General features: G+C 36.7%; 2 protein-coding genes across 2 annotated transcripts in view; one reads left to right on the top strand and one right to left on the bottom strand.

The window, feature by feature from the left end:
- LOC139962864 (uncharacterized) overlaps positions 1 to 15,011 on the top strand; it is a 62,571-nt gene that overhangs the window by 41,777 nt on the left and 5,783 nt on the right. The gene's annotated exons all lie outside the window — the stretch shown is intronic.
- On the bottom strand, positions 3,179 to 14,169 carry LOC139962866 (uncharacterized). Its single transcript, XM_071963254.1, has 2 exons — positions 14,015 to 14,169; positions 3,179 to 5,682 (listed from the first exon to the last, which is right to left on the bottom strand). Exon 2 carries the CDS (start codon positions 5,622 to 5,624, stop codon positions 3,309 to 3,311), a length of 2,316 nt encoding a protein of 771 aa, XP_071819355.1. The 5' UTR covers positions 5,625 to 5,682; positions 14,015 to 14,169; the 3' UTR covers positions 3,179 to 3,308.

The raw sequence follows: 15,011 nt of genomic DNA, 5'->3' as shown, positions 1-15,011 counted from the left end.
AAATGTCTGTCTTTTTTCCTGAGTTTATGAATCCCCTGGAAACCTGGTAAAATCTAGTTTTAAATATATATATAAAGTACAGATTAAATGACACATTACATTAGTCCAACTCCCTATGTGACATCTTGCTCCATTGCTTTACATATTATTAAGTTTGAAACTATTCATCTAATTTTGACATTATTCACTTCATTTGGATAAGTTCATTGTGCAAAACCTTTCTCACCCGATTCAGTGAGGTTCTCTCCACTATCACATGTTTATGTCAGCAGATAAATACAAATATTCATACCTTAATGAAACAAGTTATGATTCTGGCAATCTGATCATCAGCATGCTTCAAATAAAAGCTCTGTATGATGTTTTGCTTTTAGATCTCAAAACCAATTCTGGTTAAAAGCACTTCTTTGCTTTAATTTGTTAAATTGTCAATTGTATTATAAAACCCAATTGAATGTAGTTTATTTGCAAGACTGTTCAGCTGTCATTGCAATTACTGTTTGCAGGTGATTACCTTTGACAGGACAAAGTGTGTGGGACTCTCGCTACTCTCTAATAAATAATAACTTCCATCGGTAAAACTACAGAAGTTGTTGATCAAACTAATACAAGCCATTGTTTCATAATGCTACAGAACACTGAGAGAGTGATAGTGTTAGAATCATAATTACACTACTGACACATAATATACAGTATGGACCAATAAACAAAAGTAAGAGACTTGCTGCTATGTTCATGTTCAATGAATGTTTATTTCAGTCAAACCTAGTTTATGCACTTACAGAGAGGTATTAGTAATAGGTGACTTAAATGAATGATACACAGATATATATAAAACTACTGACCCCTTAGATATAAGGAATGTGATCAACTTGAAACTAGTACAGTTTACTTCAACAACATACATGGTATGTATCCAGCTTGAGCTTACTCCACTCTATATCACTTCTCCAACATTTAAACAGTTGCATAGTCATTAAAAATAATTATTGAAATTAAGAAAAAAGTATTAAAATAAAGTGACTGCTAACAGTGTAATGAAAAGCTAAAGTAACCATTTCATAAAGTGTACACAGGTTATTAAACACGTTTACTTCATATGTATGACTACTCAGTACAAGTCATACACTCACATTATTCCAAAAATATATTTGCTTTAGCAGTATGAAGGAACCCCCCCCCCCACCCCCATCCCAATCTCATGGGTGGGATCATGATCCTTATTAGGGTATCCAAATTTACTTGAGGGTTCCTAAAAGGAAGAAAAAGCAAATTGCATTATACTGTATTTCTGAATAAAAAAAATGTATAAATCTTGAATATAAATTACATTAAAATATTCAAAATATAACTGCACTGGAGGGTCACCAAGATGATGAAGGTAAAAACATAGTTTGCCAAGCAAACATTTGAATGCCGGGGGCCTAAACTAGGGTCTCAAATGGTGTTTAATCAGGGACAAAGATGTTGCATCCTTCACTCAAACATTTGACAGGGCCATGTTCTCACACAAAACCTCTCTCATCAACATCCTTGTTTAGGAATTAATGAAAATTTTCTAGAAAACAATATGAAATTAATATATTACAATGGACTAAACTCTTTCTCTACACCTTCCAAAAACCAGTCGTTCTTCAAAACCCAAGGGATAAAAAATCATAGATGTAGTTTCTTTGCTGATAATTAGCATCTTTTAATTTCTAACATTTATGGCAAGATTTTTTATATTATTTCACTTCAAACTACAGCATACAAATATAACTGACTGGATTCCATTCATTATCATGGTAAAAAGTAGCTCACTAATATGATAAGAATATTTGATAATATGATGACCAGTTGATTCAATGACTACATGTACATGTTGTTGCTACTTGTATATCTCACTTCTAAGACATATTTAGGCTAGTTACATAGCACTTATTAATAAGTGGTCTGAAATGTAAGTTATTAGAAACTATAAAAACATCAAAGTTACTGGATGCTATAGCTGTACTAACAACATCTTATTATGAAACCTGATAAATGCGATGAAGCAGCACAGATAGTAACAATGCACCAAAGCTATGTATCTATAAATGTATCACACAATGAAAACCTAATGCACCAGTATCTCAATGTACAATTATTTATATTCTGTGGTCACCTACATAAAGGAAGTTGGCTGTGTCAATTATAGAAGCTACCTAGGACAGGATAAACTAGTACAACCCTGTTAATGTTTCACACATCTCTATTATATCTTTGAGTTCTGATAGACAACTGATAGAAAAGGGGGGCTCAACAACAGCAGCCATGGTTTACAGTATTTGCAAACTGTGCGGTCTATGCAAACGTAACATAATTTGTAGAGTATGTACCTTGTCCATCACAGGATAGAAGCTTATCTCTACTGTAAATAGGAGTTGATCAAGGCTGACCTGTTGTCTACTGATCAGTTAATACTGTACGATATGCAATATTGAAATATGATTATATGAACACAGGCACTAGTTTACAGAACAATTCCACAGGTACTGTAGGTAATCTTAAAGAAGGCAGAACAAGAAGGCAATGAATAACACCCTGATAAATCTCACTTATTAGTACTCTAACATTACTTCCTGTAGGAGTAATGTAGGTATTACTGCTAACTCATCTACAAATACAAGGTTATTCGTAGGATGATATGGCAGCTACCTGAATACACTAAAGCAACCAACTTCAAAACACAACCACCAACACACTACTCAGTACTCACTACTGTACTAATTACCAATGGAAGAAAAAATGCCTAACATACACCACCTTCTCATTGAAATACTGCATAGTTTAAAATGGTATTCCTCAGCAGTGCTTCTGATAAGCAAAAGTTAAATACAAAAAATGAAGACCTTATTCTATTACTATTGTTTTGTTCAAGAAAATCTATGGTGATATTACTGACTACTCAGGGTTCACAGCATCCAACTTGACCTTCAAACTATTTGCTTTAAAAGTAAAAAATTATATAAAATATAGAATAACTGTATTAGCCTGCACACAATCAAATAATCAATAAAAAGATCTATAAAAAGGGAATATTCTGTTTAAACATAGAGGTACTGAAAGTTGGAAGACATATATAAACTGGTTTTGCAATTTTCTATACCACAGACCACAAAATGAAACCAAAAATGAAACAAAGAATCACCATCTGTGCAATAATCGGCTGTTTTACTGCTTTTTAATGGAATAGAATAACACACCTGTAAACTCTTTGTTTTAAATAAACAATTGTGCATAAAAGTAGTAGTAGGTATATGTAGTTATAAGCACCAACATTTTAGTTAAGCTTCAACAGCAGTCACAGTTGCAGATCTAAGTGGAGCCCACATAACATTGACTCCATCACAATTTGCCACATCTTGGTTCAATGTCCTCTGAGGGCTCACCTTCCTGAGTGTGCTTGGTGAATTAGCTGATAACTTCTTGGCAGTCTTAGACTTACAAATCATTCTCTTCAACTGCTTTTGTGTTTCTTTGATGACAGTTCTCATTTCCATGTTAGGATAACTAGCTCTTTTAGTGACTTCATTGAATGGAAACACCAATACAAAATCTCCAGATCTTGCAGGTGGCCATACATAAGCCCTGCTCCTACTCTGTGAAGCACCTCTTGGGTCCAGCCTTGATTGACCAACAGCAGGCTTTGAGTACAGGGATGACCGAATATATTTTGTCCTCGACTTGGTGCCAGCAGCAACCCCATTTCTGACATCTGCCTTCTGTTGATCACCACGTGCTTTACGTACCTGACTTGGAGAACTGGGAAGTGACCTGTTCTTAGTACTTCTGGATCCAGTACCTGACTGCTGACCAGTGGCTTTAATGGGCAAAGTGCCATTCCTTACAGGAGTTGGAATTTCGGATGAATCCCTATTACTTTTCATGCCATCTAGATTGGAAACATCACTATTTGAACCTGCTAAACTGCTCTTAGATTTATTTAAGTCAGAGGAAATTCTTGCCAGAGGACTTACTTGATTACTCAAACTAGATATTACATTCATATGTTCTTCTCTCTTACGAATCAGTTCTCTCCTACTCGCCAAGGCCTTTCTGGACTCCTCTATGCTTGGTATCCAGATATTATCAATGCTGCTACTTTTCCCCTGTGTTTCAAGGCTTGAATCTCTGGCAGACAGCTTGGATAGAGATGGACTTTTGAACTGGAGTTTAGAATTAGTTGTTGATCTGGCAGGAGTTGATGACTTTGCATCATCGGGGACACCACATGCAAGAGCAATCTCCTCATCGTAATCATCTTCAGAATCCATGGTTGTCTTACTACTTGACTTAACCAAAGCCAGCGTTTTACTCTCTGAATCTGATGAATTATTTGACTTATTAGATAACTCACCATTTCCTTCCATTTTCTTTGCCTGTTTTCCAGGTCTTGCCCTGATTTTAATAGCTTTCCTAAGGTTTGGCTTTGGAGCAGCCCTTGGGACAAACCTGGACTGGCGTTGTCTGGTATTGTACTGCTTTGATTTCAGTTTAGCATACTGCTCTCCGCCTCTGAAACCATCTACATCCTCAAATCCAAGAATATCAATCACATTATTAATCAATGACCTTTTCACAACAGCATCAACGGGACAGTCTTCATTTAAAGCAGGGTTGAAGTTGACCTCTAACAACCATGGCTTCAAGTTGGCATCAATAATGATATCAAACCCAAACAGTTCAAAGGCACCAGTAACTTTAGGAACACTGGTAACTTGTGCCAGGAGTGTTAATGTAACAACATTGCTGATCTTTTGCCATAAGACTTCATCATCGACATCTTGTTGATGGAAGTAATTACGTAACATTGTCAAAGTCCACTTACATCCTTGGCCAACTCTTTCCTTATCTGTTGTGTAGCTTGGGCTGAATTTGTTTATGCTTGTGTTTGTAAGATGTGAAAACAAATTTCCGATGGAATTCAAATCAAATTTTTCGGTACTAAAACGGACAATTCCCTCTTGATACATGTACACTGTCAAAGGGTGGAAAGATGTCACCAGAACATAAAGCCTCAAATCAAACTTGTAACCAGCTATAAGACATGGATTTGTAATATACTTTTGTGCAACAGCAGAGCAATCATAAGTTAATTCACTGAGATCTTCAAACAGAAATATTCCTCTACCTCTAGAAGAATCAGCTGGCTTGCATATCCAGAATTCTCTCTTGTTAGTTTCATCTTTTTGGTTCTGTTCTCTAAGTTTAGTATATTCAGCGACAAATTTGGTGTAGTCATTGGGCAAGTTGAATGCAAGAGGAGTAAAATTAAATACAGAAGCTCCATAGACACCTTTCATTCTCTTCATGTTTCGAGCCAACATATCTTTCTTAGTAATAGCTGTTGTCTTTGGGAAATGGTTTAACCTCTGCCACGGCATGAGATCATCATAATCACACTGTCGGTATCTAGCATAGCGCCACCATAAATTCCAGTCAAATTCATTTTGCTGTCCTTCAACAAATTCTTCCCATCCACGATCCAGTAACACTTCTCGTACTGTGTCGGAACCTGTCCCATTTTCATTCATGCGAAACACCAATTGAGGAGGAGGTTTTTGAGTTGCAGAGCTATTTCTGTTCTTCTTGGATTCCATGGTGATCGAGCTTTGCTTAGTGCGAGAGATTTTCCTGCTTCACTTGAAATTCATCTTTCTACATAAAAGGAAGAAATTAACAAAAATGTATAAATGAAAGAACCAGAAACCAGTTGGCTTTCATGATTCCTTGCCATGTTTCATATGCACATATAAGTTTAACACTGCAGACAAGTCTTGGCCATTGCTTACTTACAGTGATCCACAAGTTCCTATATTCCTATGAACCTGAATTTTGTTGTTTTTGATAAGTTTCTTGTACTTATTAAATATGTCACATCACCTCTGAGGGCCCACAAATTAATAATCCGCCTGAGCAATTAAATGTGTAATACACGGAATATTTGATCCAGTATTGCATGGCAGCATGCTGTACAAAATGATCAAATTGCTATGCAAGTCCAAAGATGTATAGAATGATTAGAATATTTTACACAGGAACCATTGTATTTTCAAAAGGACAAATTGGGAGCCTTCTACACAAAATGTTAACATTAAATTATTTCCTGTAACATAGACCATCTAAGGCCAGGTGAAAATGCAAAATTATTTACAAAATGGAGTGGGTGTTGAAGTGTGCTATATTGCACCAAATTGAATCTGAGGCCACCTGGAAATGAAAAAAAAATTCCAAAGGGAAGGGGGTACCTCCTCCCCTTAGACCCCTCCCCCAGGCCAGCCATTCGTCTTCAGCCCCCACTCAAAAGTACCTTCCTACGCCACTGCTGTCAATATATTTATGTATGTATTATGTACTAACTGCACTGAATTCAGTAGGAGCCTTCTCTTCCAGAGTTATTATAAGTTTGACTATTGTTGGCTGCTGTTTACAGTCTTGACATACATGTAAATCATACAGTACAAAAGATACCTTATACAGTCTATCCTGTGCCATCATACAGTACAAAAGATACCTTATACAGTCTATCCTGTGCCATCATACAGTACAAAAGATACCTTATAGTCTATCCCAGGGATGAGACTGAGCCGGGGAAAAAAAATCTGAAATTTATTGATTGCCGTCCTGGGGGAGGGGTTTAAGGGGAGGGGGTGTCCCCTCCCCTTTAGAATTCTTTTGTCAGGTAAGGAGGGCTTAAATGCAAAATGGTGGACTCTAGATGGAATCTATCACATCACGTAACTCGCCAAAAAATTGTGGAATTTCTGCTTGTATAATTTATCCATTAGCTTTTTTGAACCAAAAAAAGGCTTTTTTGCTTGCTTTGTGCTACTTGATTCCACCACTGGTCAAATTCGGTGTTCCTTCCCTTCGCAGTCCAGCATGTTCGGCAAAAAAAAAAAAAAAAAAATTAAATAAAAAAATAAAATAAAAAAAATAATAAAAAATAATAAAAAACGCGAATTAGGAGAAAAAACGCGAAAATGAAAAAAAAAAAAATCTGAAATCCGCGTTTCCGCGGAAGAGTCTCATGCCTGCTATCCTGTGCCATCATACAGTACAAAAGATACCTTATAGTCTATCCTGTGCCATCATACAGTATGTACAAGTACTCACAATGACATTCATTGATTCATTGACTAGTACTCAGTTCAGCACTACTAATTCTAATCTTAACCTTTTAAGATTAAATCTCTGAAGAATCTTGAGTGAATCACAAGCAACCAGATTAGTACAACCATCACATTGAAAGTATAAACCAGAATGTAAACATTTCATGGTTCCTTGCTGCTGCTCATTGATTTAACAGGGAACACTCCAAGTATGTAATGATGAAGCATTCCCTTAAGTTATGTACAAGAACAAACTGTTGTTACCAAAATAATGATAGTCAGGGCCCTTCATACTGTGCGTCGGTAATACCGGTAATCTCATTCATACCCATACCGACCATAAATCTGTCATCAACAAATATACCAAAAGTACATATCTGAAACAAACCTTGATTACCCGGTAAAATATAACCTTATTAAAATACCGACCCAGACAATACAGGCAAACTTGAGGATACCGATATTCTCCCTGCTACTGTTTATCGTGGATACCTTACCACTGCCCTAGTCCCTAACTAAACATTCTTGCTGCACAATCTAAGCCCTTGCATCTGTTGCATGTACTGTACCGAGCAAAATGTCAACGAAAGGGACACAGTATGTTTCTTGCGTTTTATCCTGTAGGTTTAAGCCTAATAAGGAGTACATTTACAAACGATAATTTGGAACGTCTACGTACGGATGGGGGAGGGGGGAGGGTGGTGGAGGTACAGAATACAGCACAGCGCGTGTTGGAGGTTTCGAAACACGTGCTTCGGTACACAAGGAAAAAGGGATTGGATGACATGTGTGTTAGGGCTGTGCATTTATGTTAACGATCTAACGTTTACATGTCCGGATTTCCGTTCGCGTAAACGTTTAAACGTCACCTTTTGACCTTGACTTCTGTAAAAATCAAGCTACATGAAATATAGGGTCAACAATCCAATTTTACCCTGATTGAAGTAGAAATGCACAAAAGAAGGTTCACAGATTCATATCATGCGGTAATTTCCCCTTCACTTTAAGATATATAATTACTTCCCAACGTAATACATGGTCATACCCCCAGCATAGCATTCACTTGTTAACACAAAAAACTTTTTGCGCCAGGTAGAAACTAAGATGTTATTGTAATGCCCCCTCCTGGGAAAATATGATCAATTCCCTTAACCCAATCCACGCTATTATTAAAGCCAATTAATATATTATTCCAGTAACTCCAGAACTTTAGGGGAATTCCTTTCTTTGAAATGGTATACTCCAATGTAAAGAGAGAGTGACATCTTAGTACCGCATCTGAGACCAGGTTATCCTTCCAATTATTTTAGTTTGGATTGTTTTAAAACTTAGAAACTTTGAAGCTCTCTGACAGTAGGTGTAGAAAACTGGGCATGCAAAATGTCTGTATTTTACTTGTGTGTCTTAGACCTACTTCAAGCACGTTTTACCAGCGCAGGCTTTCTTAGACCGCATTGCATCGCTAATGGAAACTGTAGATTCCTTGCTAGACAGGTGAAGGTGAAAACCAAGAAACATATCAGTTTGCCCTTTCGTCTAGTACAATATATATGCAGCAAGAATGTTTACAATTAGGGACTAAGGGGAATGCTTATACTATGTACAGTAGGAGCGGGAATTTCCTGGAGTACCTGTTTACTACATAGGTTAGTATTTTATAGTGTATTATTTACCGGGTATTCCACATTGTTACGCATAAACTGTACCTGGTATTTTTGGTATATTACTTTACGACGGAGTTCAATACCAATGGGTATGGGTATGAATGAATACCAGGTATATACCTGATATATATCGGTATACTGACGCACCCTACTGTTCATATGAGCACTAACTTCAATAGGGTTCATCAACTCATAATGGAACACTCACCCACCAAGTATGGCATTGATCATTGATCAATCATTTCCTTGTTGATTTATCGTGCATACAAAATAAAGTGTCACACACATACACACACACCCACACGCCAACCTGACTACAAAGGTTCCTTTGCTTTCAAAGCAAGGAACCAGAAAGAAGCTAAAAGATGTTTACAGTAAGTTCATGTTGGATACAACTGTATGTAATTTGATGGATTCTTCCTAAATATAATTGAATCTAAATAATTCGGTGGTATTTTATAGAGATGAAATCAAAGATCATCAGTATTAAAAATATATATAAAGTTAACTGATGATAATTCATGTTCAGGCATGAATAAAAATTCCAGGATCAGTGGATGTTTCCAGTGAAAGTGGCTCATGGTTCACTTATTCAGAGCTGCTACTGTAAAGTGTCATGGGGAGGGGGAGGGAGGGGGGGTGGTATGAGGTCATATATCAGTCTGCACATTTGATTGAATTTGCTGTTTCTTGTTTTGTATTATTTGCTGCAACTAAACAGAGAGTGCTAGTAAGCTGACGGATTACAATTCTCAGACAAATATGTCTGACTTACTGTACAATGATACAATGGTGAACACTGCAGATTGATGCCTTTATCTAAACTGTCATACTGCTTCTTGTGCAGTATTTGGATTATGCAGTGCGAAATGCTATCAATTTAGTGTCAAAATACATGGTATCCAGGGACAGTTCTTTCTTGTTCAAGTTTGTTTAATAAGTGTATATAGTTACGTTTAGCACAATGAATACAAACAATATGCATTGTGAAAATGCTGGAGGATGGAAGCCTGCATATCACCAACATATATTTGCCCTATCCCTCTTGATCTCTGGCTCTCCAACAAAAGACAAGTGAAAACTTTGACCTTGTACATGGATGTTAAGGACTGTTTTGAATTGCACTGTTTTGAATCTCACACACTTGATTTCCAGTGTACAGCAAGCTGTAACCAAGGCACTTTCAAGGGATACTTTCTAAGTTTCTAGGGACCAAACCATGACAGAACTACTTAGTGTGCACTTACATAAAAGGCATAGCTGTAATAACATTTTGAATGATTAAACTCCAATTTGCTCAATTTGAAGATGTTCTTACTTTTTTAAACATTACAGCTGGGAACCAGAACAACCTAACTGACTTCAGCAGTTTACAGTACCATATATGAAGCTCTATGATTAGGCTTTAAGATTGAATCGTGCATTAACACTGCAATGTTTTAAAGCAACATTTAAATGCTTGGACACAATATTATACTACCCTTTTTTTCAACAGCAATGTTTTAAAGCAACATTTAAATGCTTGTACACAATATTATACAAGCCTTTTTTTTACTACTTTTCCTACTACTTTTCCTGTACATACACCACACATATATACATCAACAATTCACCAACAATGGCATACTTTACATTGGTAGCTTCAATAGCTTTATACCTTCAAACGGGATCAGCTTCCTTGCTTAAGTAAAAATGCAATACTTGGGTTAAAGCAATCAATGTGTATTATGTTACAGATCATATGTCATGGTGATGAAAATGCAAGATTACTTAAGCCATTCATCTGTACTGTACTCAAAGAAAATAAAAAGGATGACCTTGTTAAGGTCAGTCAATAATCCCTGAAGTTGAATTACAAAAGATTCTACTCAAGCAACAGAAACATCATGCATGGCCTGCCGATTGCAATAAGATCACATTCCAACAGAACAATCATTAATACCTCCCACATCAGGTATATACAACATTCATTCACTGTGATCCAATGCCATTGAAACAATCCTATATGATAAATATACAGTTGTTTGTGTTGGGTAATTAATTTAAGCAAACTGGCACTATTATTTTCCAACATAGAGTATGTGCAATTTACATTTAGTATTTCACCCAGTGATAGTATTTCACAAGGTTAAAGTGCAGAAAGGTCACTTTACTATTGACTGGAGAGGGATACAATGTAAGGACACTGACCATGCAATTTGCATTCATTTCCCACATGCAGTTCTGGAGACAACAATATTAGATACTGACGTAATAAAAGATCAAGACACCATATACCGTAGTTGAAGTTTTAGGGATAAGAGGCTTAATGCAGCATTCAAATTGTAAACTGGCCAAAGCGGTGTTGCAAATTTAGAGGTCATTTCAATGAACTGTACATACTGCTGCCAGATTCAGAAAAAAACCACAGATAATTCTCTATTTTTAATGTTACTGCAAATTGGTTTACAGAAAAAATGAATAACTTTGTAAAAATGTTCTTTTTTTTTAATAGGATGTCACTAGGTTAGGGATAATGTAAGTAAAGCAAAACAAAAATTGTCCTCCAAAACAGTGTTGGGACTCAATTTCTACTGGAATTTCTTTGTGGTTGGCAGGAAATTCAATGTATTTTGTCTCACGATAACTTTCATCTTGCCATTAGAAAAAAAAACTTTTTTAGACTGATTTCCAATGGTTGCTAACAAATGCAGTGAAAGCAGCTAGGACAACACTTAACCCTGATTGCTGTAATTAATTAGCATAAATTAGTTCACCTTGGGAGGCATTGTCTAGAGATATTAAATTAGTTTTCTTCTTTGCCAAAACTGTATACAATTCACTGGAACAGAATGTCTAACTCTTAGTTTTGACAGTGAAACGAAGTGCTCACCAAGGTGTGTGCAATATCTCGGGCTTTTGATCTGATTATTGTCTTTTCTATTGAAAAATCTTGAATTATTGTTGCTTTTAACCACTAGTAAGCAGTTTTAATGATTTTAATGAGCGTACTCTAACATATAAACTCTATCTTTAGATGAGCTGTAGGTTTATAATTATTTTTTTCTATCACACATCAAAATTAAATGAAGTCTGTAGGCATGATATTATGATGGTATATTGTGGAATATAACTTTGTGATGCTATGAGAACAAAAGTTCTTTAAAGATGAATGATTGTGACAATCTGTCCGATTTTTTTGGGTGGCTTAGTTCAGTCCTCCTACTTGGTGATCCATTCAAGTTTGGTCAGATTATTCCAGAATGCACTTGCAAATGTCCCAAGTTTAGAACCGTTACTAAGCAGGGCAATTTACCAAAATCTGTGCCTGCATTAATGTTTGCTGTCAACTTTAAATTAGACTGTTATCATTGAGACTGTACAAAGTGAAACTCCCAAAATTGTTACAATTTGATTTTGAAGAGAGAGACCATGTCTATCACTGTAGCTCATTATGTAAAGCACAGTGCACCAATTTCAGGGAACACAAAAAATTACTACTACTAGTAGCCCATATTATCAACCATATATAAAAGAGGAAACTACTGCCTTTGTTAGGTACAGTAAGACTATGGAATATATTGCAAGTATAACCATACAAACTGAAAAAGAATAAATCCTAGAGTTAGGATCACATTGTTTTTGTCTAATAGTAAATTTCAAGAAAGAATTTAGTTTGCTATTTTAATTTGAAGGTACACCAATGTAATATCCCATGAAATAAGCACTGAGTGCTTTATCGTTATATGTTTTGTTATATGTATTTATGGTATTTTGTTACCTTACTGTTGGCCTGATATTAATTTATGTAGCCTAAGGCTAGGCTTTTATGTACTGTTTGTGTATGTTGTCTTATTTTGCAATTGTTTATGTGTTATATATATACCTAGGTCTTGTGAAACTTTTTAATTGATTCCCTTTCTATTTCCTTGGGTTATGCATTAGCAAAAAGGGTGTAAGAGAATACAGATTATAATGCCAAATAAGTGCTGATAGTCGACTCATTCTTTTGAAGTTGATGAATCGCATAGCCCTTCTCGCGATTACAGTTATGACGTCTTCACTGTTATTTTTACATTGCATAAATACAGTCAAAACAAATCTTTCCCCATTGTACAATGTCTTTATTCATATATTCTTTCATGCCTTAACGTGTAGTGTTTAAATCATGTTAACCTTCTACCAAACAAAAACTGTGAACATCTTTCACTCTTCAACGTTCCATAAAATCCTTAAGAGTAAATCAAATACTTTGGAATGAATCTACTGTACGAGGCTACTACAACTACTGTAGCATCCCACAATTCCCACACCTGGCCAGGAACTCCGCACTTATGTGTCTTGTATTTTCTGGGATCGATGGTGGTGTCTTATACTTCTGTTACACCTCGTTCCAAACTAGGTCAGATTACCAGCATGAGACGTTTCTTTGTGCGCGAGTCTTCACACCCTTTAATGCTAGGCCGTGGCTATTCTTACAACTAGTCGTAACAATTATTTATTAACTATTCTTTACGACATCGGCAAATTCATGCTCAGTAGAGTAAATAAGCAATTTCGCATGTAGTAGGGTTAATCCTAACCCTAACCGGAAAATAATGGTAACTCCTAGTTGTAAAAATAGTACTCTTGGTTGTACAACTGCGCATGCGTAATCGAAAATTATTGTTACGACTAGTCGTAAGAATAGCCACTTTGTTAATGCTAACCTACAGTATCATCAACAGTGTGTTCTAACTCAATATTTTACAGCATCAAGATTAAAACTATCAGAAACCATGATGGAATTATAAACCACAGAAATATTTGAAATTGGCATTGAAGCATCTGCAATTTTTGTGGATGTTTAGTTTTGTTTCACTATGCTTGGGCATGCTAACTCTACATTAACTACCTTAGGCTAGCCAAGAATTTAGTAAAGAAAGCCTAGGCTGATAGGTCTACGTATGTTTAGTACAAAACCTGATACATTATGTCCATCATTGAACGTTTGGAATGCAACTGCAGTGAAAAAGTCGGAAGTTTGAGCTTGACCTAAGCTAGCCTAAGTTCGGCTTAACCTACGGACAAGGGGGACGGACGAGTACTATAGTAATACACAACGTTTGTGGTATTACAGGCCATGTTGGGCCTAATGGAGAAAAAAGTCCGGATCATTTTCGTTCATGATTGCTTCAAAATATCAGTGAGGACTACATGAACCACACCCATGACCGAATCCCATTACTACTTTACCTTTCACGGACTTTTTGTGATCTTTTCCTCTCAGATCTTCAAGTTTCACGGTTCATTATGAGAGTGGCTTGATAGTTACAACAGTGATTTTGCATGGGTAATGAACCGGTCCACTGGTTCGGGTTGCATGCGACACGGATGGTTTCACCGTGTTGTTGTTACTCTGGAAACCACCGGTAAAGTCAATACAGCCAAAGTAGAGGGCAGCATATGTCATCAGAGCACAGCGCATATACAGCTCCGACAGAGCATAGAGTTCCGCTAAAGGGAACTCTAACAGAGCCCAGAGCCGTTCTGACAGAGCCCAGACTTCAGAGCCGTATAAAGTGAGAGTCTATAGTTCCTTTTTATAGAATAAAGGAACTCTAACAGAGTCCAGAGCCGTTCTGACATAGCCCAGACTCCAGAGCCGTATAAAGTGAGAGTCTACAGTTCCTTTAAATAGATAAAGGAACTCTCACAGAGCCATATTTTTAGAATTGGTTGCTTCCTTTGCAGATGGAAAATCCTTTAACTTTGCCAAACTTGCGATCTGCGTGCTCGTAGCCAGGCTGGGACACGGGGAAGGGGAAGGGGCAGTTTGTTCGACCGTGTATACCACTTGCCTCCATTGCGCCACCGCCATGTGCCTAAAAAGTTACAGAAAACAAATATTATGCTATTCTAAATTGTCCAAGGGCGTAGGAACCGGGGGGGCGAATTTTTTTCCCAAACAGGTTTGCAATTACGGAGTTTTCAGCCAATCAGATTGCTCGTGACGTCAGCATCAATAATGACCATCGCTTCGAAGTTCGAAGGCATACACTGAGTTACACACTGACACTTACTAAAGTCTTGTTACGCGATTTCCCTGCAAACGCCCTAACTTTACTTTTAATGCTTGGATAACATGTTGACCTTACTTATTATACATACGCTACATTCTATCGGGTTCGTGTTTACGTCATTCAAGATTCGTCAGCCGTTCTATTAAAATCAGAATTCGTTTCGTGGAAAG

The sequence above is a fragment of the Apostichopus japonicus genome, chromosome 21 (genome assembly GCF_037975245.1).
Source record: "Apostichopus japonicus isolate 1M-3 chromosome 21, ASM3797524v1, whole genome shotgun sequence".
Lineage (NCBI taxonomy): Eukaryota > Metazoa > Echinodermata > Holothuroidea > Aspidochirotida > Stichopodidae > Apostichopus > Apostichopus japonicus.
The sequence above is the reverse complement of the archived record's forward strand: the minus strand, read 5'-3'. Positions and strand labels throughout refer to the sequence as shown.

Coding starts and splice junctions, on each gene's coding strand:
- LOC139962866 (XM_071963254.1), bottom strand. CDS start 5,624: ATGGAATCCAAGAAGAACAGAAATAGCTCTGCAACTCAAAAACCTCCT.